Consider the following 25,565-nt stretch of genomic DNA (forward strand, 5'->3'; position numbering starts at 1 on the left):
TATACTCATATGTACATATTTGTGTGCAAAATACGCTAAATAAATGTGTGAACGCAGCATGAATTACTGACCAAAAATACAGATTTTCCTATTTTTTTTTTTTTAACTGAAGAATACATAGCACTTCTTTACACGCCTGTGTGCAAAGGCACCTCCGCAACATCTTCAAGATACGCCCGTTCTTAACCTTAACTACTAAGCAACTTATTCACTCCCTTGTTATCTCTCGCTTTGACTATTGTAACTCCCTCATCATTGGCCGACCTCATCGCAGGCTATCCCCTCTTCAGTCTATCATGAATGCTGCTACCAGACTCGTCCACCTTACTAACAGTTCCATATCTGCCATCCCTCTCTGCCAATCCCTCCACTGGCTTCTCATTGCCCAACGGATAAAATTCAAAACATTAACAATAACATATAAAGCCATTTATAACTCTGCCCCAAATGACATCACCAATCTTGTCTCCAAATATCACCCAAACTGTACTCTCCGCTCCTCGTACGACCTCCTGCTCTCTAGCTCCCTTGTCTCCTCCTCTCATGCTCATCTTCAAGACTTCTCCAGAGCCTCCCCTTCCTCTGGAACTCTCTACCCCAATTTATCAGATTATCACCTACTCTGCTCACTTTTAGGCGATGTCTAAAAACCTATCTCTTCAGGGAAACCTATTCTGCCCTCAGCTAATAACGGAATCTTCTATTCCTCCTACCAGTCCATCCCCCACAGTTACTACCTTTTGTACCACCAGCCCCTCCCTCGTAGATTGTAAGCTCCCAGGAGCAGGGCCCTCCTAACCCTCTTGTATTGAACTGTAATGTTGCTGTATTGTCTCCCGTTATGTCCTAAATCTCTGAGCAAACGGCGCTATATAAATCCTGTATAATAATAATAAATAATGGGCTACATTGGCTTCTCCTAGATTGTAAACTCCGAGGAGCAGGGCCCTCCTATCCTTCTTGTATTGAACTGTATTGTTGCTGTATTGTCTCCCGTTATACTGTAAAGCGCTGAGCAAACTGTTGGCGCTATATAAATCCTGCATAATAATAATAATTTTACCTCAATAAAAAAAAATGGCGTACTGAGCTTTTTCAAGGTACTGTGTGCAAGAGACCTAAGTCAAACCCATGTGTCCTTCCTAAATTGAAGCTGGAATGAGTCCTAGGGCCGAGTCAGTTCCAATAAAGGATATAAATATTTGATTGTGTTTCTCTATAGCTAGGAGGTATTCTGGGTTGTTTTATTGTCCAGATGTTACAATAACATTCCTCACCGTTATCAGGCTGTGAACAAGTTGCGTACTCCATAAACACTGCTTAGTGAGTCATTTGTTTATTTACTGAAGGGATATCTTCTGCAGTTGCTTGGAACTACTCACTAATTATTGGGAAGGGCCATCCATACACCAATGATTAATGGACTGCTGAGCCCTCGTCCAATAGAAGAGCAGCGCGTGAAATAAAACACCTGCGTCCAGAGGTACCCAGACAGTGGGAAGTAGTAAGAATAAACACCGGTAGATTCTTTTTATCACAATCATTAGCCTGCTCTGTAACATGGACAGAGGACCACCATGGTAGCTGATGACATTGTTTGGGGATTCCCATGATGGGAAGAGCATACTGCTACATCAGATTATCCAGGAGAACAGATGCTGAAGGAGTTTGTAACATGCTGGAAAAAAAAGACACATTAACAAATTTATTTAAAGAACCGGCAATGTACAAATTAGCAAACTGGCCAATAATTATACAGAAGGATCAGCCTTTTTTTTTTTTTTTTTAAATGATCTATTAAATTCAGCATTTGTTGCTAGTGATCCCCATTTTAACCACTTCAATACCGGGCACTTATACCCCCTTCCTGTCCAGGCCAATTTTCAGCGTTCAGTGCTGTTGCACTTTGAATGACAATTGCGCGGTCATGCAACACTGTATCCATACAAAATGTTTAGCATTTTGTTCACACAAATAGAGCTTTCTTTTGGTGGCTTTTAATCACCACTGAGTTTTTTTATTTTTTTGATAAATAAAACAAAAAACACCTGAAACTTTTGAAAACAAAAAAACACTTTTCTTCGTGTCTGTTATAACATTTTGCAAATAAATAACATTTCTTCATAAATTTAGGTCAAAATATTCTGTATTCTGCTACATTTCTTTGGGGAAAATAATAATAATTGAATTTGTTTTTATTTTCAAATGTTTCTATTATTTTTTTATTACATTTTTTCTTTTTTTTTTGCTATTTTATTTTTCAGCACACTGTGACCAAAGCAATATAATGTTACCATAGTAACATTGAACTACTCTGGGCAAGTGATCAGGATTTCTTTTTTCTTTAATACATTATGATTGCTAAGACCAATGTATTTCATTGATATTTGCAATCATTGTTATTGAATGAAACTGATTATTTCAGTCTTTTGTTGTGATTAGCTGTGATTGGGCAAAGCTGATCACATGATCAGCTGTGATTGGTCCTGTCTGTATCATGTGACTGCCTTGACCAGTCACAGCTAACAACGTAATTATATACAATGGATGGCATGACAGGAAGCCATCCATTGTATACAATTGACATGTGATCCGCTGTGATTGGTCAAAGGTGGGATTCCAAATTGCCCATGTACTGAGCAGCTAGATATGGGCCGCACAGTGGCTAAATGTTTAGCACTTCCGCCTGGTAGCACTAGGGTCCTTGGTTTGAATCCCAGCCACAGCACCACTTGCCTGTATTTTGCATGTTCTCCCTGTGCCTGTGTGGGTTTCCTCTGGGTATTCCAGTTTCCTCCTACACACCAAAGACATGCTGGTAGGTGAATTGGCTCCTGTCTATATTGGCCCCAGTATGTATATGTATGAATGGGAGTTAGGGATCTTAGATTGTACACCCCTTGAGGGTTAGGGACCGATGTGAATGTACTATATATAGCGCTACATAAATTGATGGCGCTATATAAGTTCCTGGAATAAATAAAAAATATCCATAATGTAGAGCGTACTGAACATTTTTTTTATTTTAGTTATGCATCAGCCAAGGCACTGTTTATTACTGGTATTTAGATAGAACCAGGGTTTTTTTTCTCAAAGAATAGGTGTAGGAACTCCCCCCTTCTGAGTCACCCCTTGTCTCTACCCCCTACCCACCTCTGAGCACCATCTTTAGGTTCCACCCCCTACCTACCACCTAATACCGTCCCATTTGGAGAATACACAAAATTATACCAAGTATCGATTTCTGGTGCTAAATAATTTGTATGAGATTTGCTAATGCTAACAAGAAAAGCAGTAAAATAGATCCCCCCAGCAACAATGGACCCACCCCAGCAACAATAGATCCCCCAGCAATAATAGACCGCACCCCAGCAACAATAACCCCCCCCAATCAGCAAAAAATCCCCCTCAGCGACAATAGATGCCATGCAACAAGAGACTCCACCCCAGTAAGCATAGACCCCCCTAGCAACAATAGATCCCCCACACAACAATAGACCCCCCACCCAACCACAATGGACCCTCAACAAGAACACGTGACCTCAGAAATGAAAGATCCACCCTAGCCGCAACAATAGATCTCTCAGCAACCAGCATTAATAGACCCTTCAACAGCCAGCAACAATAGACCTCTCCCTTAACAGTAGATCCTTCCTAGCAACAACTGACCTCCCAACAACAATAGACATCTCCAGCAACAATAGACATTTAACCAAATTAGATCCCTACCAGTGACAATAGATTCCCCAGCAGCTAGCATCAGTAGACCCTCGAGCATGTCCCAGCACCCCTTGCCTTTACACACATTCAGCTCTGAAAGTTCCGGACGTGCGTTCCCACTGAAAAAAGGCCCTGCATAGAACAGCATATTGTTATATTAGTTTTTTCTCTCATTACCTCTCTCTCTCTTTCCTTGTTCTCACCTCTCCTTTCTCTTTCTCTCTTTCCCTTTCACCTTCACCTGTAGAGTATTGGTCCAGTATGTTGTGTAATAGAGGAGGGTCACAGATCACCTACAGCAGCCATTCTCAGCCTTTTTACCCAGGAGGAACTGATGTCAGGACACATCCCGCTTACCTTCATTTACTCTAAGACCCCACTCAGATCTCATGATTTGAAATTCCAAATTGTGGCAGAATTCACGATGCTAGTTTGGGTGCCATTATTCTTTATTGTCACCCCAAATGCAGTGCAATTCTGCACAATTGCCGTGCGATAGGATTGCACAGCAATTTTGTGTCACCCAGAAAGGAGCAGGAGCTTCTTTTGAGCGATAAATGCTGGTAGGGCAGCCCGTTAAAGTGAATGGACTGCCCTACATGCGACACGGGAAATTGCATGAAAATCACGCAAAAAAAATCACGTGCAGCAATGCTCATTCCCGCTATGCAATATGTAAATAGAGCCTAAGACTAAAGCTGGCTTTATACCTATAGAATTGTGTTCAAAGAAGAATGGGCAAAAAATGTCACTCTCTAGATGTGCAAAGTTGGTAGAGACATCCCCAAAAAGACTTGCAGCTGTAATTGCAGTGAAAGGTGATTCTACAGAGTATTGACTCTGGGGGGCTGAATACAAATACACACCACACTTTTCAGATATTTATTTGTAAAAAAAATTTGAAACCCATTTATCATTTTCCTTCCACTTTGCAATTATGTGCCACATTGTGTTTTCTATCACATAAAATCCCAATAAAATACATTTATGTTTTTGGTTGTAACATGACAAAATGTGGAAAATTTCAAGGGGTATAAATACTTTTTTCAAGGCACTGTAGATGCTGTTGTGCCCATATCGATGCCCAATAGCAGTTGTTTGGGCATAATAGCATCTTTATACTATTGTGTCCATATACAGTCAGGTACATAAATATTGGGACATTCACACCTTTCTAACATTTTTGGCTCTATACACCACCACAGTGGATTTGAAATGAAACTAACACGATGTGCTTTAACTGCAGACTGTCAGCTTTAATTTGAGGGTATTTACATCCAAATCAGGTGAACGGTGTAGGAATTACAACAGTTTGCATATGTGCCTCCCTCTTGTTAAGGGACCAAAAGTAATGAGAAATTGGCTTCTCAGCTGTTCCATGGCCAGGTGTGTGTTATTCCCTCATTATCCCAATTACAATGAGCAGATAAAAGGTCCAGAGTTCATTTCAAGTGTGCTATATGCATTTGGAATCTGTTGCTGTCAACTCTCAAGATGAGATCCAAAGAGCTGTCACTATCAGTGAAGCAAGCCATCATTAGGCTGAAAAAACAAAACCAACTAATCAGAGAGATAGCAAAAACATTAGGTGTGGCCAGAACAACTGTTTGGAACATTATTAAAAAGAAGGAACACACCGGTGAGCTCAGCAACACCAAAAGACCCAGAAGACCACGGAAAACAACTGTGGTGGATGACCGAAGAATTCTTTCCCTGGTGAAGAAAACACCCTTCACAACAGTTGGCCAGATCAAGAACACTCTCCAGGAGGTAGGTGTATGTGTGTCAAGGTCAATAATCAAGAGAAAACTTCACCAGAGTGAATACAGAGGTTCACCACAAGATGTAAACCATTTGTGAGCCTCAAAAACAGAAAGGCCAGATTAGAGTTTGCCAAACGGCATCTAAAAAAGCCTTCACAGTTCTGGAACAACATCCTATGGACAGATGAGACCAAGATCAACTTGTACCAGAGTGATGGGAAGAGAAGAGTATGGAGAAGGAAAGGAACTGCTCATGATCCTAAGCATACCACCTCATCAGTGAAGCATGGTGGTGGTAGTGTCATGGTGTGGGCATGTATGGCTGCCAATGGAACTGGTTCTCTTGTATTTATTAATGATGTGACTGCTGACAAAAGCAGCAGGATGAATTCTGAAGTGTTTTGGGCAATATTATCTGCTCATATTCAGCCAAATGCTTCACAACTCATTGGACGCCGCTTCACAGTGCAGATGGACAATGACCCAAAGCATACTGCAAAAGCAACCAAAGAGTTTAAGGGAAAGAAGTGGAATGTTATGCAATGGCCAAGTCAATCACCTGACCTGAATCCGATTGAGCATGCATTTCACTTGCTGAAGACAAAACTGAAGGGAAAATGCCCCAAGAACAAGCAGGAACTGAAGACCGTTGCAGTAGAGGCCTGGCAGAGCATCACCAGGGATGAAACCCAGCGTCTGGTGATGTCTATGCGTTCCAGACTTCAGGCTGTAATTGACTGCAAAGGATTTGCAACCAAGTATTAAAAAGTGAAAGTTTGATTTATGATTATTATTCTGTCCCATTACTTTAGGTCCCTTAACAAGTGGGAGGCACATATGCAAACTGTTGTAATTCCTACACCGCTCACCTGATTTGGATGTAAATACCCTCAAATTAAAGCTGACAGACTGCAGTTAAAGCACATCTTGTTTGTTTCATTTCAAATCCATTGTGGTGGTGTATAGAGCCAAAAATGTTAGAATTGTGTCGATGTCGCAATATTTATGGACCTGACTGTAGCTGCTATTGTGCTCATATAGATACTATTGTGCCCATGGAGATGCTGCTGTGCCCATATAGCTGCCATTGTGCACATATAGATGCTATTGTACCCATGTAGATGCTGCTGTGCTCATATAGCTGCTATTTTGCGCATATAGATACTATTGTACCCATGTAGATGCTGCTGTGCCCATATAGCTGCTATTTTCCCACGTAGATACTATTGTACCCATGTAGATGCTGCTGTGCTCATATAACTGCTATTCTGCACATATAGATACTATTGTACCCATGTAGATGCTGTTGTGCTCTTATAACTGCTATTTTGCGCATATAGATACTATTGTACCCATGTAGATGCTGCTGTGCCCATATAGCTGCTATTTTGCACATATAGATACTATTGTGCTCATGTAGATGCTGCTGTGCTCATATAGCTGCTATTTTGCGCATATAGATACTATTGTACCTATGTAGATGCTGCTGTGCTCATATAGCTGCTATTTTGCGCATATAGATACTATTGTGCTCATGTAGATGCTGCTGTGCTCATATAGCTGCTATTTTGCGCATATAGATACTATTGTGCTCATGTAGATGCTGCTGTGCTCATATAGCTGCTATTTTGCACATATAGATACTATTGTGCTCATGTAGATGCTGCTGTGCTCATATAGTTGCTATTGTGCGCATATAGATACTATTGTACCCATGTAGATGCTGCTGTGCTCATGTATCTGCTATTTTGAACATATAGATACTATTGTACCCATGTAGATGCTGCTGTGCTCATATAGCTGCTATTTTGCGCATATAGATACTATTGTACCCATGCAGATGCTGCTGTGCCCATATAGCTGCTATTTTCACACATAGATACTATTGTACCCATGTAGATGCTGCTGTGCTCATATAGCTGCTATTTTGCGCATATAGATACTATTGTGCTCATGTAGATGCTGCTGTGCCCATATAGCTGCTATTTTGCGCATATAGATACTATTGTGCTCATGTAGATGCTGCTGTGCTCATATAGCTGCTATTGTACCTCTATATGGGCACAATAGCATCTATATGGGCAAAATAGCATAAAGATGTTTTTTTACTACTTTTTGTACCACCAGCCCTCCCTCTTAGATTGTAAGCTCCAAGGAGCAGGACCCTCCTAACCCTCTGGTATTGAACTGTATTGTTGCTGTATTGTCTCCCTTTATATTGTAAAGTGCTGAGCAAACTGTTGGCGCTACATAAATCCTGTATAATAACGTTTAATAATTAGAACTAGAAAAGCTACAATTTCTGGGGAAATTGTGTGAAGAGTTCTTGCCTCCACCAGTATTCTACAACTCACACTCTAGCTTTTGTCACTCAGCTGCCTGCTCACACACCTGGGTTCCTATGGCAACTCATTCTACTGTAAGGGCAGAGAAGAGCGGTTAAAAACAAACTGCTCCAACTTGCTCACTTCACTGGCGGTTGCCATCTTCAAACGGTTGTAGTGTAAAAATTATAAATTCTACAGTGAAGATCTTTATATTGTGCAAATCACAAGACCCAGACCTACATTTTGATGCATAGTATGTCTCTGAAATATTAAAAATGAAGGCACAGTCACAGTTTAGAAATTGCCATTCAAATTTGAGGTGGCTAGAGTGGAGTTTCAATGAATGTCAATGGGTGGTGTGTGTTGCAAACAAATGGTCATATTGTAAAAACTATCAGGACTATGGCTTAGCCGTGGACAATTTTAGTGGCAGCAGGGATAGCTGAACGCTTTGATATAAGATTTGTGTAGGTGGGCTTGAAGATGAGGGAGTGATTGCAGTTTAGAAATCATGTCCTGATTTTGCAGCTCACACTCTAGCTTTTGGCAACTCCCACTCTAGTTTTGAACATTCCGCCATTCATTCCTATGGGACCAATTTCACCACAAAAACGCTGATATTTCGTGAACCATTCGGCGAAACATTCCACAAAGTAATAGCACACCAATCGGGAACAATCCGCACGTTTCGGTATATTACTGTCTATGTAGTGTAAAAACTGTGGGAGGAGTTAGGGTGGTAAATTTGGCTATAATAATAAGAATATATATGTGAGATAACAGTAAGTGGTCCTGCCATGCAAGAACACTTAATAAAGATGTTATTTTACCCATACAACTGCTATTGTGCCTATAAAAATGCTATAGTGTCCAGTGTGCAGTGAACTTATGCCCAGTGACACTGACCTTGCAGCACTGCTACATGCTGTAGATCCCATAGCTACAAGAAATAAAAGGAGTGCTGTCGGTATCTCTCCACCTGACATTCCTGCCGGAACTTTAGACGAGACATCAGCCTATGCGGCTGGCTGATACCTCCGCAAAACCGCTGCCTCTGTGGCACTGCTCCTTCCATGGCTGGCACTACATGCCTGGATGCAGGTCCTCTGCTTCCTTGTCACCTTCATCCATGGTATGTGACAACAGGTCGCAAAGCCCAGGCGATCTACCAATCATCTGGCCATGATCGACTGATGTATCACGGTCCAAAGGTGGTCGACCCAGGCTCTAGAAGCTGGAAATCACTGTAGTAGATGTTGCTACTTCAGAAATCACCACTAGCTTCCAGTTCCTGTGTTGAGCAGCTGCCCTGCTACATTCTGAATGCCTTTTCTCAATGGATACAAACAGTTCTCTGACTGATTGCAGCGTGGTATTGCAGCATTATAGGGTTAAACCTGTCAAATGTCCTCTAAAAAGTGATCCAAATGCAAATCACTCTTCAAAGGGCACTTTACTCCACTGTGAGTGTTAAAGAGCTCTATGTGTTATCAATATCAAAGTTAATAAAGGGGAGCTAAAGTCTCCTGCTTAAAAATGCAATAAATACATCCCCGTGAATCATGGGCCATGATCTTTACAAAACACTTTTTTAAATATGGATATGGTCAGTATTTTAATTGATGTGGTTACTTGCCAAATGTTTGGATTACTGGCCCTTGATGAAATGCTGGCGGTGGCCATCTTTGGTGTGGGAATCTGAAGCTGGCGCCAGTGAATTCCGGGATGTAGTGCAGCTGGTTTACCCAGCATGCACCTCCTGATATTGCGCATGCGCACTAGTGACAGTGCCCGATGCACAGGCTGGACTTCCAGAAAGACTCCTGGGATAGATGATGCTGATATCCCAGGAATCCAAGGGTATTCCCTAATGACATAAGCACTTAGGTGGCCAGGACAGGATGTGCCAGCAAACTGCATTAAAAAAAGGTATTTATGAATAATAAAAAAAAAAATGACAATATCTATTTAGCACTGTTTAGGTGGGCATTATAAGAAGCTGAAAAAATGGGTGATGCTTCACTTTAAGTTACCATCTATTTCCTTGGAACTACGAAGGAAAACAGTCATTTCAAAGGTCATATCTGACCTATGACATATACAGTACATTCACATGGAATTACAATTATGTTACCTATAGCCTACAGCAGGGGTGCTCAACTTTCTGAAAAGCAAAGGCCATTTAAAGCAGAGTTCCACCCAAAAGGGGAAGCTCCGATTGTTTGCCCCCTCCACTGCCACATTTGGCACTTTTTGGGGGGAGGGCGTACCTGAATTTGACAGGTACCTGCTCCCACTTCCGGCTCAGTTCTCAGTGGCAAACTGAGCCAAAAGTCCGGCCCCCTCCTTCCCCTCCACAGTCTTCTGGGACACTTCACAGGTCCCAGAAGACTAAGGCGCAATCACAAGGTGCAGCATGCCTCATGCATGTGTAGTAGGAAACTGGCTGTGAAGCCGTGAGGAGAGCAGAGACTTTCTTTGTTCCTGACTTTGGTTATTTTAAAGTATTGTTGAAGCATTGACCTTCCAACAATCTGCTACTGAGAAAAAGGGAAAGTGGAAAAGCAACACAATATCACCTATGAGACGTAAAGGATACTTACTGTATAGGTGGTCTGTGACATTTGGCTACTGCAGTATATTAGAACCAGCTAAACACCAGGGATCATACTTACAGTAACATGTATAAATGATCTCCAGCTGGTTCTTGGATAAGACCTTTATCTTTATAATGGACAACGTAACTGTAAAATGAATTAAAATAATGAAAGAAAATACGAAAAGTAATATTTCAAAATCTAAAAGCAGAAACATATGCTGGAAAAGTGTAAATAGTTTGATTCTAAAGTAATGAATGTATGTTGCCGTTTTCATTTCAACAGACACTACATCATTCATCTCTTTCCAGCAGGGATTTTCAACTCGCCATTATTCGGTGACAATGATTCATTTAAATGCACAGCCTCTTACTCCGCATTCATTATAAAATACTCTCTCAAGCTGCCACATGCCCTCATCTGGTGAAACCCACAGGCAGATTACTAGACCAAAATAGTGCCCGAATAATGAGCCGAGGCTCAAACACTAGCGACAAAGAAGTACAAATAAGCCAATTAGTTTACATTGTACAGCTTTGCACGTACAGCTTCTAGGAAAACACGTGGTACATTTATTATCACTTAAATTTGGTACAAAAATAGAGAGCTACTTATTGGCTTATACCTTTATTTAATAACCTGGTCAAAAAGATAAACGTGCATGTGTGTGTGTAATATATATATATATACATACAATATACATATATATATATATATATATATATATATATATACACACAATATTGCCAAAAGTATTGGGACGCCTGCCTTTACATGCACATGAACTTTAATGACATCCCAGTCTTAGTCCGTAGGGTTCAATATTGAGTTGTCCCATCCTTTGCAGCTATAACAGCTTCAACTCTTCTGGGAAGGCTGTCCACAAGGTTTAGGAGGGTGTCTATGGGAATGTTTGAGCATTCTTCCAGAAGTGCATTTGTGAGGTCAGGCACTGATGTCGGACAAAAAGGTCTGGCTTGCAGTCTCCGCTCTAATTCACCCTTCTATCGATTTAAGGTCAGGAACAGTTAAGTTCCTCCACCCCAAACTCGCTCATCCATGTCTTTATGGACCTTTCTTTCTGCACTGGTGGGCAGTCATGTTGGAACAGGAAGAGGCCATCCCCAAACTGTTCCCACAAAGTTGGAAGTATGAAATTGTCCAAAATGTCTTGGTATGCTGACACCTTAAGAGTTCCCTTCACTGGAACTAAGGGGCCAACCCCAACCCCTGAAGAACAACCCCATAGTATATTTCCACCTCCACCAAATTTTACACTTGGCATAATGCAGTCAGGCAAGTACCGTTCTCCTGCCAACAGCAAAATCCAGACACGTCCATAGGATTGCCAGACAGAGAAGCGTGATTCGTCACTCCAGAGAATACATCTCCACTGCTTTAGAGTCCACTGGCGGCGTGCTTTTAGCCACTGCATCTGTTGCTTTGCATTGCACTTGGTGATGTAAGGCTTTGATGCAGCTACTTAGCCATGGTAACCCATTTCTTGAAGCTCTCTACGCACTGTTGTTGTGCTAATATGAAGACCACATGAAGTTTGGAGGTCTTTAGCTATTGACTCTGCAGACAGTTGGCTACTTCTGCACTCTGTGCGCTTCAGCATGCGCTGACCCTGCTCTGTCATTTTACGTGGTCTACCACTTGGTGGCTTAGTTGCTGTTGTCCCCAGTTGCTTCCTCTTTGTTATAATGCCACTTACAGTTGACCGTGGAATATTTAGTAGCAAGGAAAGGACTTATTGCACAGGTGGCAACCTATCACGGTACCACGCTTGAATTCACTGAGCTCCTGAGAGCGAACCATTCTTTCAAAAATGTTTGTAGAAGCAGTCTGCATGCCTAGGTGCTTGATTTTATACACCTGTGGCCATTGAGGTGATTGGAACGCCTGAATCCAATGATTTGGTGGGGTGTCCCAATACTTTTGGCAATATAGTGTATATAGTATTGTGTATAGTATACAGGGGTTGGACAAAAATATGCAAACACTACATGATTTGCAAGTGTGATAGTAACAACATGTTTTGCGTTGAAAGAAGTGATGTAACACTCTTTTGCTTCCGCTGTGTGATGAGACACTTTGCTAATAGATGGGAAGTGTCACTTTCGTCATTCACTCCTTGCACTGCTAGTAATATGGAGTTGTGTCAGAGTGTTGATCTGCATTTTAGCGCAGCTGTAAAATTCAGATCAATGTAAGGACATCTGAAAAACAATAATTTCCAGTGTGTCATATTCACACCATAACACAGTGTTGACCTGCATTGCACTAAAATGAAACAAGTATGCATTTTAGCACAACGCAACGGATGTCAAAATAATGCAGACGATATCCTGTGAAAATGCGGTACGCTTTAACGCACACTAAAATGTATGTCAACGGACATAAAAAGTGTATGCCAATGGACATCAAAATGTATTTCAACGGACGTCAGCTCGCAACTAGAGCAAGTCAGTGTGAATTGGCCCTGACTGAAGTTATTACTTTATTTGTGGTGTTGCTAGGTACAGTATTAAAGGTGATTATGGCATATACAGTTTCCAGGAAAACGTCTCATGGTCAACTGACCGAAGTAGAAAAGAAGATAATGGTTGCACACCGCAGACATGATGAGAATAAAATTCTTTATTCTCCCAATAATAGGACAAACAGCACAAAGGACTGACAAGCTGTTAACGCGTTTCTCACAATTAGGTGCTTAGTCATAACAAAGCTGACTGAAACATGACCAAAAGAGACAAAAGGACATTGCGTAGGATTGTGACCTGGAATAAGAAAACAAGTGCTGTAAAAGTGACTGCAGAGCTCAATATCAGTCTTCCAAAGCCCGTGTCCACAGAAACTGTGCGGAGGGAATTCCATAAGCAAAACATTCACCTGCAAGTGCCAAACCACTAGTGACTGATATTAATGCTCAGAAGAGGAGTGTTTCCACACTCATAAATCATAGACTATCGATCAATGGAAAACTGTAATATGGTCCAATAAATCGAGCTTCACACTGTTCCAAACCACCAGACGTGTTTATGTGTGGTGGAAACCATCCCAAGCATACAACCAGGACTGTCTTGTGCCAATGGTAAAGCATTGAGACTGCGCAATAATGGTTTGGGCAGCCATATATTTGTATTCTGCGGGTCCCATCATCCTCTTCAAAATTAGAGTAACTGCCAGCGACTATGTACAAATTTTGGCCGACCATGTGCACCTCATGGTGCAGACATTGTTTCCCAAAGACAGTGTCATTTACGAAGTCGATATTGCTCCAATTCACACAGCTGGTGGTGTCAAATTGTGGTTTGATGCGCATGCAGACAAAGTCTTGCACCTTCCTTGGTCAATGGTCAGTTTTTGAGAACAAGCTTTGGGCTTTTTTTCTGCTTCTGGCAGCTCTGCAAGAACTGGAAAGATTTTTTTATGAAGAATGGTGTCACATTTCATTATCCATCATCCAAGACTTATATTTTTCAAGTCCCAGGAGAATTCAGGCCCTCTTTGATGCCAAAGGCAGATCAATACCACATTAGTTAATGATTTTGTTCTTTTTACTTGTGTTTCCATAATTTTTTCCAACCCCCTCTATATAGGTATGTATTGTGTATAGTATATATGTATTTGGGTTATGCTGTATAGTAACAGATATATATATATCTTTTCAATGTTAGGAATATTTTCTCTTAGACAGTTGTCCCCAGAACAAGTATCCCCATTGGAAGATTTCCCCTGTGGCAACTCAAAATGTTGGATTTACCCTCACCTTCATTCCCACAACGTTGGTGACCAGGACAGGAGAGGGTGCATTTCCCTAACAAGGGTACAGACAGCCACATATCCTGACAGTGGCACTAACCTCTCTCCACTCTATCCAATACTTAATTATATTTTAAAACATATCTAAATCCAGGAACAAAAATCTAAGATATTGTAGCTTACCAGTCCTTAAATGCATTGGCTGCATCCTTTTTTTTGTTCAGTTTTTTCCCCTTTGTTCTAACCTAAGGATGCAATACAGGCAGAAAATGGAGGAAATTGCAGCACCACTGGTGCCAGTGTCAGAATACCACAGCTACGGTAGGAGATTCATCTGTCCGTGATGTATAACATGGATGGAGAAATTTGTTAGATCATTTGCAGGCTAAATTAAAAAAATCTAATAGTGTATGTGGCCAGCTTTAATCTGTGTGCAGGAAGTTTCTGTACCAGGCTTGGTCATTAGATTGGGTTGGCATACTGATTCCCTTCAGAGCTGTGTATGCATGCAGCTAAAGGTTCTCTGCATTTGTGTGGGCTTCCTCCAGAAACATTGGCTCTTGTGCTGGTCCCACTGATTTCAGATCTAATGTTCTAAGTGAATGTTCACCAATCAATGTGAGTTATTTGCATGAATAGATATTTGAAACAAAGTTGTACCCTATAATTAAAAATAGTAAAAAGGTTAGAAAAGTTATTGAGAGTCTAAGCGCACTGTAGCACATCTTACAATTGTGTTATCTGCTAAATATACACACAATTAGAACGCTTTGAGGTCCATGACTAGCAAAGAAAAGTGGTCACTTAGATTAAGCACCCCAGCACCTGATCAGCCATCATTGGTCTGAGGCTCTTCAAAGAAATAAGCAGATTTGTCTTCATATTGTCCCCATATTGCTGTTGGAAGCCCTATGGAGGTTTGTTTATTGAGTGACACATGTATCACTGATGTTAAAGAAAAGGATGACTACTGTAACTCTCCTTTTGGACCCTCATTATTAAAGTGGTTGTAAACCTTGGGCATGAAATATGAACAAAGCATATCCCTCTACAGTGTGTACTTGTCTCAGTCCAGAGTGTGATTTCTGTCTGCTGCCCCTATTCTTCTGCTATCTGCATGAGTCATTTCCTGACACCAAGAGGTAAAAAGGTGACAAGGGAGAAACCTTCAGCACATAGTATGTGATTGACAGCCTCAGTTCTGTTCCTGTGAGCTGTGTGAAGGGCTGTGTGTCCTTTCCCTCCAATCAGTTCTCAGGGATATCCTCACTGAGAACTACAGAGTGTAACTTGAGCTCACTGCCCCCTGCTTTCTGAAGGCTCAGACAAGCTGTATAAATTGTGGACAAGCTGTAGAGAGGAAAATATGGCAGAGAAACAGGTACAACTAATGTAGGAGGATTTGTTTAATCTCTGGGTATCACATAAAGCCAGTCACTTCACTGGCTATATGTAAGTGTTTACAACCACGTTAACCCGTTTGCTGCCAGGTGCGTACATCATACATGTCACGTCTTCCGGAGTGGAGATGAAAACGTCTGCCAGTGTTCATCTCCATTACATAGTGGATTGAGGAGATTAGTAGTATACAAAAGAATAGACTGATAATGGGCAGCACTGTGGCTGAGTAGTTAGCACTTCTGCTTGGCAGCGCTAGGGTTGTTGGTTCAAATCTCAACCACAGCACTACCTGCCTGGAGTTTACATGTTTTCCCTGTGCCTGCGTGGGTTTCCTCCGGGTACTCTGGTTTCCTCCCACACTCCCAAGACATGCTGGTAGGTGAATTGGCTCCTGTCTAAATTGGCCCCAGTATGTGTATGTATGAATATGAGTTAGGGACCTGAGACTGTACACCCCTTGAGAGTTAGGGATTGATATGAATGTACAATATATGTAAAGTGCTGTGTAAATGGATGGCGCTATATAAGTACCTGAAATAAATAAGATTGTTTATGCTGTCTTCAGTTCACGGGTGTCAAGGACACTGCATTGCTACCAAGGTATTTTTTGTGTACTTATTATACTTACTCTACAGGCACTTTCTGAACTTGCTCAAAATGTCCTTAGTCTGAAAAAAGCTGCAATATATTAGATTTTTAATGTACAGCGCTGAGCGAACTGTTGGCGCTTTATAAATACTGTATAATAATAATAATAATTATAGATACACTTTAAAGCAAGATTGGGGGATTTTGTAAGGTTTCAGAGGAGAAAATAAATGGAGAGAAATAAATTCACCTCATTCACTCAGCTCTTTCCCCAGAGCTGAGTGAATGAGGTGAATCTCTGCTGACTTCCATCATCTAATCATGCATGGGTATAGGATGGCAGATGGAATAAACCTCCAGACACAAAACTACATAACAACCATCTTGGCTGAATAATGGCCATGGCCTTGTTTATTGGTTTCACAGCTTTAACAAATCATAAATATAACATTTATCGTAAAAACCATAAACATTTTAAATTACATTACCATTATGGCTTGAGCTGTAATTTTATTTAAACTGTTTTTTAATTAATCATTTTTTTACCATTCCCCTTTCATAGTTATTTAGAAAAGGACCAACCACATAAACTGGCCGCGACGAGGGAGGGAGAGTGGGGCTTTCCATATTTCTTTGGCCCAGAGCCCTCGACGTCTCTTTCTTTTATGGGGTTCTTGGGGCTTCTAGAATGTTCTGGGGGGGGGGTCAGATGACCTATTTTGACCAATCCTGATTGAGCCCCCCCAGAACTACCAGAAACTTCCCAGTCAGCTGATCCATTTTGGCCAATCACATTTCCCCCATTCATTTTAACCCTGAGGGAGACTAGAAACCTATCCTCCACCGTTCCATGAGGAAAAGGGGGGTGCCTGGAAACTTCCATGTTTTTACCCCCTTTTCTTTTCATTCTTTGCACAGTAAAATTTTACTGCATTCCTCTGAAATTGCCCCTGCAACTTCCCTTGGAAATTTAGCAGCCTCTTTACCTTTAGTAAGTCAACCCCAAATTATGTCAACTCTATTATCAAGCTACACTGTGCACTCCCACCAAGTGATGGCTCCAAGCCCCACTTCTGAGGATGTATATTTTTTTTTCCATTTATATGAAGTGGATTCCAGTCCTGCTTTCTTCTCACCAGGTCTTTTCTCAAATCTCCCCAATTGCTCAGGTTTGGGACTAGTATGCAGATGTAATAACACATCTGCATAGCCCATTTGTACACACATAATAGGGCCAGTAAGGACAGAATCCAATTAAATCTACCACCATGTCTGGAGTATGGGAGGAATCTGGAGTACCTGGAGGATACGTATGAGAACACAGGAAGAACATGCAAACTCAATGCAATATGTGACCATATTCCTTCCTTATTATATTGTTATTTAGGCACCTTTCTAGATGCGCATTCAGGTGAGAAGATATTTGTCAAATCTAACTGAGAAGCATTTTGTCTTTGAATTTGGAACAAAAGCTTTAAAAAAAAATACCAAAGTGTGAAAATTCTCAGTATATTTTACAGCATAAGCTGCAAGGCTGAATCAGGTGAAATGTTGACAGAGCAGGAAAAGCTTTTTAATTTAGAATTTTAGGATTACAAACATCGTTGATAATAAAAAGTATCATAAAGCCCTTTGTGCAGACATTTTTGTACTTTCTAAACTGAGGGATAGATGTATTTTAGTATTTTGACTTTGAACATAGTTGGATCCTTGATCTCTACAGCATCTAGAAGTAAAGTCACTATGCCCTTCACTGAGTCCCACAGATGAAGGTTGTAGCGCATAGTTCAAATAATATTCAAATGCTTAAGCAAAAGATTAAAAGGATGAGATTGGAAGAAATGTGTGTAATGTTCTATTGTTCAGTGAAATACTGGCTTTCCAAAATGAGAACATGACATAGAGAGCATGATAAAGCCAGGAGACCTAGGCTTTGAAATGTCTTTTCGGTCAAGCCATTGTTTAGAGTGAAACTCTAAAACTGATGTGCCAACAGACATCTATTCAAAGTGAAGTACATTCACAGAAGTTACATTCCTCTGAGGTGAAGTACAGTGACTAACGAGCAATACAAAACCGGGATTATTGCTCTCTCAGTTGGCTTTCAATGCATTTAAGCTTAATGATACCATCAGAATGGAGAAACTGAAGAGCATGTATTAAACAAAGAAAACACGCATGTATTTTAAAACAGCAATTTCCTTCTTAAAGCTGAAGGTATTCAAACGCTTTAAAACAAACCTTGATAGTTGAAACTGTGAATTATGCAGAATTTAATAATAAATCAAAAACTCTATAACTCCCCAAAGAAAAGTAAAACTTTCACCCTTTCATCCCAATACTAACATAATGTCCATAATAAAGTCCCAAATTCAAAATTGAAAATCCAAAATTATAGTCCCCACTCTCCAATCTTCCAACTGTGAAAATGTCCAATTCTTCACTTCAATCCAAAATACCTCAAGAAAAATAAACTAGATATAGTGCATTATCTTTTACATAAAGTATAAGTGATATCATGCAACCACACTAGTGATATAAATATACTAATAAATGAGCATCAAACACGTGAAGTGAAAGTCCACACACAACTTCACTAGTGATCCTGTGAAACAACCACTGCAATACGTGAAATGCCACAAATACACAATTAGTGATCAGTGTAAAATGTGCAAAATCTGATAAGTGCCACCACTCTGCGTTTAGGATAATATACAATTAGCCTCTTTCAGCTTTCAAAGCGTTCTGAAATCCCCATATGCCAGATAGAATTGCCTTCAATGGGAGTATGCTTTCCTATGATGGGAGTACACAATGGAATCCCCCTCCTCATGCAGCAATGGGCATCGGGATCCTCGTTCCTCCCAGGACAGAGAGGAGCAGACTCAGTGGAGTAGTATATATAACACACAAATTTATTAGCCGCTTACATTTTAAAAAATACCGTCCATCCTAGATTCAATCCGTCCTATGCTGAGACCACCTCAAAATGGCCGCGCTGCTCCTTCCGGCTTTGCGTCTGACGTCACGACTCTGACGCGTTTCGTCACTTCCGACTTTTTCACAAGGGATCAGAATGCAGAATTTACCATTTTGTGAAAGCCACAAAACGATCGGTCAGTCCAGGCATAGATAGGCAGTTGAATTTACAGTATATGCTAATCTTGACCAATACTGTAGAATTTGAGCTTTGTCTGCCCATAATTATTCCCGTTGGTCATTGGGTGTTTATGCCATGAAAGGACCAATGCAAGGCATGGGACGTGTTGGGGTCACAAGGAAAGTTACATTCTACACATAAATTCAGCTGCCTATAACAATGGGAAACCAAACAATCATGCAGTTTTTGCTGAAGAAGAACTGCTTACAGGCTTAGTTCACCTTTGGACCTACAATTCGGGTTATCAGTATATAACGAAGCCTTGTGTGATGTATTCTTTGCCCAAGGCTTTTCCATCTTATTATCCTTCATTTAACCCCCCCCCCTTTTGCCTAACCACAGTGATTTTTTTTCTTGTCTTCTGTCATTTTAAAATGCAAGCATGGCCTTCCTGTATCCCATGAATCTGATGTGGTCGACAGTAGTGAGCAGGAGCAGATGATAACAGCAGTGGGTGGAAGGGATGGGGGAACCTGTGAATGATGTTGGAGAGCACCAGAGGCAGAGATCTTCCAGATTCTGCTGCCATCCAGGTCATCCTGCATTGGGCATAGGGCAACCTGACCACTTACCACTGGATATTTTAAATGCAAGGCAAATGAGAGGTAGAGTGGGCCTGGTCCTGCATTGGATAATTTTACTGGCACATAGTTAAGCTTGACATGACCAAGAAAAGAAGCTGAACTTAGTCTTTAGGATATTTTTTCAGTATATGCTAAGTTTTAATTGCACAGTTTTACATTAAAAGACCACTAAATGTGAAACCTATGTTTAAAATCCGCCAACAATAAGATTCAGAAATTTTTGATTGATGGTGGTAGTAGTATCCAATACTTTTGTAATTGCTTTGAAGCTTATTACTGTTAATAGCAATGCCCCTATCATCCCCATCGCCTTTCAGTTGTAGCAAATCCATCCTGCTTTCAAAGCCCTTAAAAATACCCAGTACATCTGGGTATAGGGGTGTTTGTCACCTTCTCCCCTTCTGCCCAAGATGTACTGGTCAGAAGCCAAGAAGCTAATCATTATCCCTGAACATTGTCATGTAGAGAAGGGAAGAAGATCATTAAAGCTGAATTCCAGGAAATAACAATTGGAGCATCTGCTATATAAAAATACATTTCCTGTAATGGTGGTTGTCCTATATGTGAATGGTGTTGCCTTAGTTAAAACTATTTTCATTTAATTCATACACTACTATAAGTGCCAAACTTCTGGCTCTGAAACGTACAGTTCTGACTCTAGTACAGTGATGATAGTGGGCCACACCCTCCACTTCATCTATTCAAACATTGAAAAAGTCTCAAATAATTCCCATACCTCATACCCCCAAATTCCCATACTCAGGAGCAGAAGAAAGTGTGTTGTGTGTGAAGTATTTGCTTAAATTGACAGTTTTGTGTAAAAAAATAAATTTTCAGTTTCTGTCTGCATTTTCTAAATCTTTGTGGCAAAAGTCTTTAAAAGCCTTTTTATGCCTCTTAGAAAATACCTTTGCTATACCTTTGCTTTCCATTTTGTGGGTATTTCTACTGTCCTGGCATTTCAGAGCCTCCAAAAATATGCTAGGTCAGGAAATCAGATTTAATTTTATTTATGCCCTTTGAAAACCTGTAACTATTTGGATTTTGCCCCCCTCTCCAAAAAAGTCTCACACATGTGGTATCTTCACACTGAGGAAGAGTATCAGAATGTGTTTTAGGGTATAATTTTAGGTATGCTCGTGTTGTATGTTAGAAATATCAAGACAAATATGTTGTCATTTTCTGTCTTAATTTTGCAAAAATTGTAACAAAAATGTATCCTTCAAAATACTCATCATGCCTCTTAATAAATACATTGGAGGGTCTGCCTTCCAAATGTAGCTCTTTTATGGATATTTCTACTGTCCTGGCACTTTGCGGCTTCAAGAAATGTGATGGGTAGTCACGAAATCAGATGTGTAATTTATGCCAGGTACTGTTTCTATTTTATACATGTGGTGTCCCCATACTTGGGAGTAGTAGAATGTGTTTTGGGGTGTGTGCTCTTGCTTTCTTTATGGTCTAAAAAATTGTAGCAAAAATTACAACTTCAAACAACTCATCACACCTCTTACTAAAAACCTTGGAGTGTCTACTTTGGAAAAAGGGGTCATTTTGGGATATTCATACTGTCCTGGCAATGAGATAGGTAGTCAGAACATCAGGACTAATCATTTTTAAAATATATACAGTATACAAGGGGTCTTCAAAAAGTTTCCACACGCACATACTGTATATATGTTAAAAAAGTGCCGAAACTTTTTCAAGACTCCCTGTATCCTAATTTGCAAACTCTAGAACTTTCACACAGTCTAAACAATATGTACTTATCTATTTTTTAACCAAACAAATGTAGCAAAATATATTTTGTCCCAATTTTCAAAGAAAGATCATTTATTTGAAAAGTTTCATAACAGAAACTAAGGGGAACTTTTTTTTGTATTTTCAGTATTTTTTCCTTCATATAGTTATAACAAATACAGTTAAAAACTGGTAATTAAATACCACCAAAAGAAAGGTCTGTCTGGCTCAATTTTTTTTTTATAAAATTCATTAGGGTACAGTGTAGCATGACCAAGTAATAGTCAGTCAAAGTATCAAAGTGCTAAAAACTGAAAAATGGCCTGGAAAAGAAGGGGAGTTTTAACATACCGATCTTCAACCTATTAAACATGGTGATTGTTCATAAGACGCAATGTTTAGCAAACTAAATGTTGTTGAATTAGAGTTTACATCTGCTTTAATCATTCTGTGAATAGGTCAAGTGAAATCAGCGAAAAGACAGTCCTATATATACTGTACCTATATGCTCTCTGTTTGTGCATTCTAGCTTCCCAGGTCTGTTTAAAGTGTTACTAAACCCGGGACCCTGCATTCACTATTTCTGCTCTCCCACAGTACACAGAACATGGAAATGCAATTATTTTAGCAAATATAAACTATTAACCCCCCTGGCGGTATTCCTGAGTGTACCTCGCGGTTAATTTTTAGTACCAAAAGCGGTAACACCGAGCTACACTCGGGATTACCCTGCAGCGTTGCTCCGGGATCTCTTCTTCACTTACCTTGTCCTGCGCTACCGTGATGTCCCCCCTGCAGCATCCTCGGCCATCTCCTTCGGCCGATACTGGAATCCGTCTTCCGGGTTCCGGTTCCCTGCGAGCGTCAGGACATACGGGGCGTATGGGGGCCGGAACCGGCGGGAAATTTAAAAATGTTAAAAAGTGACATTCACTAAATACACTAAGATCACATAGTAAAACATTACTGTATCAAACCATTTCACATACATTTTGTCCCGAGTGCTTTGTCCTGTGCCCTGCCTGCATTTTTACTGTTCTTTTAGCCTTGAAACTGAGAAAAGTCCATGGACAAAAGTCCTCTGTCTGGACAGTGCTGATTGGTCCTGTGCTGATCACTTGCACTCTCCCAAGATAAAAAAACTCTCTAGCAATACACACCAAACTGAGGATGTTCAGAGGGTCTCGTAAGGCTCTATACTGTAAGCAGATGGATTGGAGGAAGGAGATGTATTGTATCTCTCTCTCTTTCTCCTTGTAGAGAGAAAAAAAAGCATAAAATAATAATAATAAAATATAAGGGAAAAATACCTGGATTAAGGTTTGATCTAGGTCAGTTCTAGTGTTAGTGTTTGGGTCAAGTAAGGATCAAAGGTCAGGTCCAAAGGTCATGGTCAGTATAAAAAAAAAACATTTTTAAATTAGTGTCAGTGTGTTTTAGGTAGGATAAAAAACCGCAAAATGCACACTATCGCTTCTGGGCTGTACTATGAGTACATACAACAACTAACATACACATATGTGGTATCACTGCGATCGTCGGGAGCAGGAGAATTTATATCTGGTTGTTCTTTGGTGCTAGGTTATGGCAATAGCAAGAAATATACAGCTACATTTTAAAATTAATGATTTTTTTTCACTATTTTGGGCCAGTTTTCTTTTGATAATTAAAAAAACAGGAGATATCCATTACCATTTACCACCAAATGAAAGCCCAAATTGTCCCGATTTAATCCAACTGGATGCACAGAGTAGTTGTGATGATTTACTAACACATGTCAGAGTTACAAAATTGTGCTTAGGCATTAACATTTGTTTTACCCTTAGGTGGGAAGGGGTTAAAGACCAAACAGTGACTTCCTCCTGGCAATCAGTGTTCAGGTGTGCAGGCAGATGTGGGTGCTACGTCTGCCCCGGTACAACAGTCATCAAACAAGATTTCTCCATCCATGCTGTTTAGCGTGGATGTGAAAATTGATAAATTTCTGAACAAAATAAATCTTACAGTATAATTTACATTCAGTATCTCTACTATGCTTGATAATAAAGCATCCATAGACAATTGGTTCTTTTGCTAATATTACATAAGAGTGCAGAATAATTGCGCCTATACTTTCATTGTGTGCATAAAACTTTTTAACACACAAGATAAATATTTTAACCTCCTTGGCGGTATTCCTGAGTGTAGCTCGGGGTAAAATTTCAGTACCAAGAGCAGTAACCCCGAGCTACACTCGGGCTTACCATGCGGCGTTGCTCAGGGAGTCCCTGCAGCACTTACCTTGTCCTTCGCTCTCGCAATTTGTCCCCTGCAGCGTCCCCGGCCATCTCCTCCGGCTGATGCCGGCATCCGGCTTCCGTGTTCCGGTCCCTGTGATGTCGGCAAATTTGAAATTTTTAAAAAATGTCATTTTTTAAAAAATGATTATTATATAGTAAAACATTGCTGTTTCAATGCATTTCACATATATTTTGTCCCCGCTGCTTTGTCCTGTGCCCTGCCTGCATTTTGACTGTTCTTTCTGCCTGGAAACTGAGAAAAGTCCATGGCGTCCAAAAAGCATCCCTTTATGTCAAAAGCGGTTTTAGACCAGCTAGAGAACAGCGATAGTAAATCAGAACCACTTGCAGAATTTAGTGATAATGATTCGTGGGGAAATTCGTCATCAGACACTGAAAACGATTTTGCGACTTTGCTCAGTGAGGTGCGAATTTGCCTCTGTATTTTAAATTTCAGTGTTTTTGGTTTGATTATATTATTGAATTAAATATATTATTATATTATTATTTTTTATGATTATTTATTAAATTATAATTTATGATTTCGTGTTTCAAGTTTTATCATATCCGGAATGTTTACTAGACTCTTGTTCGGACAGATTTCAGTGAGTTATTCCTAAAAATTACAGCCTACAATAAAAAACTACATATTTCCATGCAAAAAAATGGTACTGCTTTCAGCACAAAAAATCAGAAATAATCATACTGCCAAGGAGGTTAATGCTGGAAGAAAAATATCAGTTCAAAGTGTGAGTGTGAATTTAGCAGTCTCTGAATAATTCAGTGAAAGCCATACATTCTGATAGATTTCATTGCTTGCCTTGCAGGTCGGACTACAGCCGCATGTCATCTACGAGCAGTAAGTATATTGTGTGTATATGGATAAAATAGAAGCAATCATAAACACTTTATGTTACTGTTGTTTTATTCATCATCTGCTCTTTTAATTTTTATCCTCATACATTAAGCATTTACAGCAGCAGCACATCTGAAGGCTTCAGTAAAGTAGATACTGTACATGAAAACATCTAAAGCCAAAACTCTTTTATATACATGTGTATTCTGTTTTATATCTAGATTTTTTAGAGTGATGAGGAGTTAGAAGCCTTGTCAGGTTTTTATTCGTGTATGTGTCCCCATTAGGGAAACATACTGTATCTTCTCTATAGCAGTGTTAATTTTAACATCAAATTTCAATGTAGTTTTAGTGATAGCCTTTTCGAAAAAAAAATGCCATTTTAGTTTTAGTCGTATTTTAGTCAAATGAATTGTTTTAGTTTTAGTCGTATTTTAGTCAACTGAAATGTTTTAGTCGGCTAAAATCTCCAGTACATTTTAGACAACTAAAATCATTTTAGTGGACTAAAATCAAATGGTTTTAGGTAAATTGTAATGCATTATTTAAGCATTTTTCTAGAATTTCCAAACTCATATACTCCTGCAATAAAAATCTAATAACATGTTATTATTTATGGTACTAAGGTTTGAACATACACTACGGACACATATTTAGCTGTTGTCTTATACAGAATATAACCATTGTTAATTTTGGCGTCAAATTTTGATTTAGTTTTAGTCAGTCTTTAGATTAAAATGCCATTATAGTTTTAGTCATATTTTAGTCATCTGAATTGTTTT

At 39.9% G+C, this 25,565-nt stretch overlaps 1 protein-coding gene across 1 annotated transcript in view; it reads left to right on the top strand.

Moving 5' to 3' along the window:
- The window catches only part of FAM124A (family with sequence similarity 124 member A), a 103,674-nt gene that overhangs the window by 20,804 nt on the left and 57,305 nt on the right, over positions 1–25,565 (top strand). The window contains exon 2 of the mRNA XM_089680356.1: positions 24,755–24,786. Coding sequence (XP_089536482.1) covers positions 24,755–24,786 — 32 coding nt within the window. The remainder of the gene's footprint in view (positions 1–24,754; positions 24,787–25,565) is intronic.

This window comes from Staurois parvus, unplaced genomic scaffold (assembly GCF_062004578.1).
Source record: "Staurois parvus isolate SC_StPar_1 unplaced genomic scaffold, SC_StPar_1.0 ptg000242l, whole genome shotgun sequence".
In the NCBI taxonomy this organism is placed as follows: Eukaryota; Metazoa; Chordata; class Amphibia; order Anura; family Ranidae; genus Staurois; species Staurois parvus.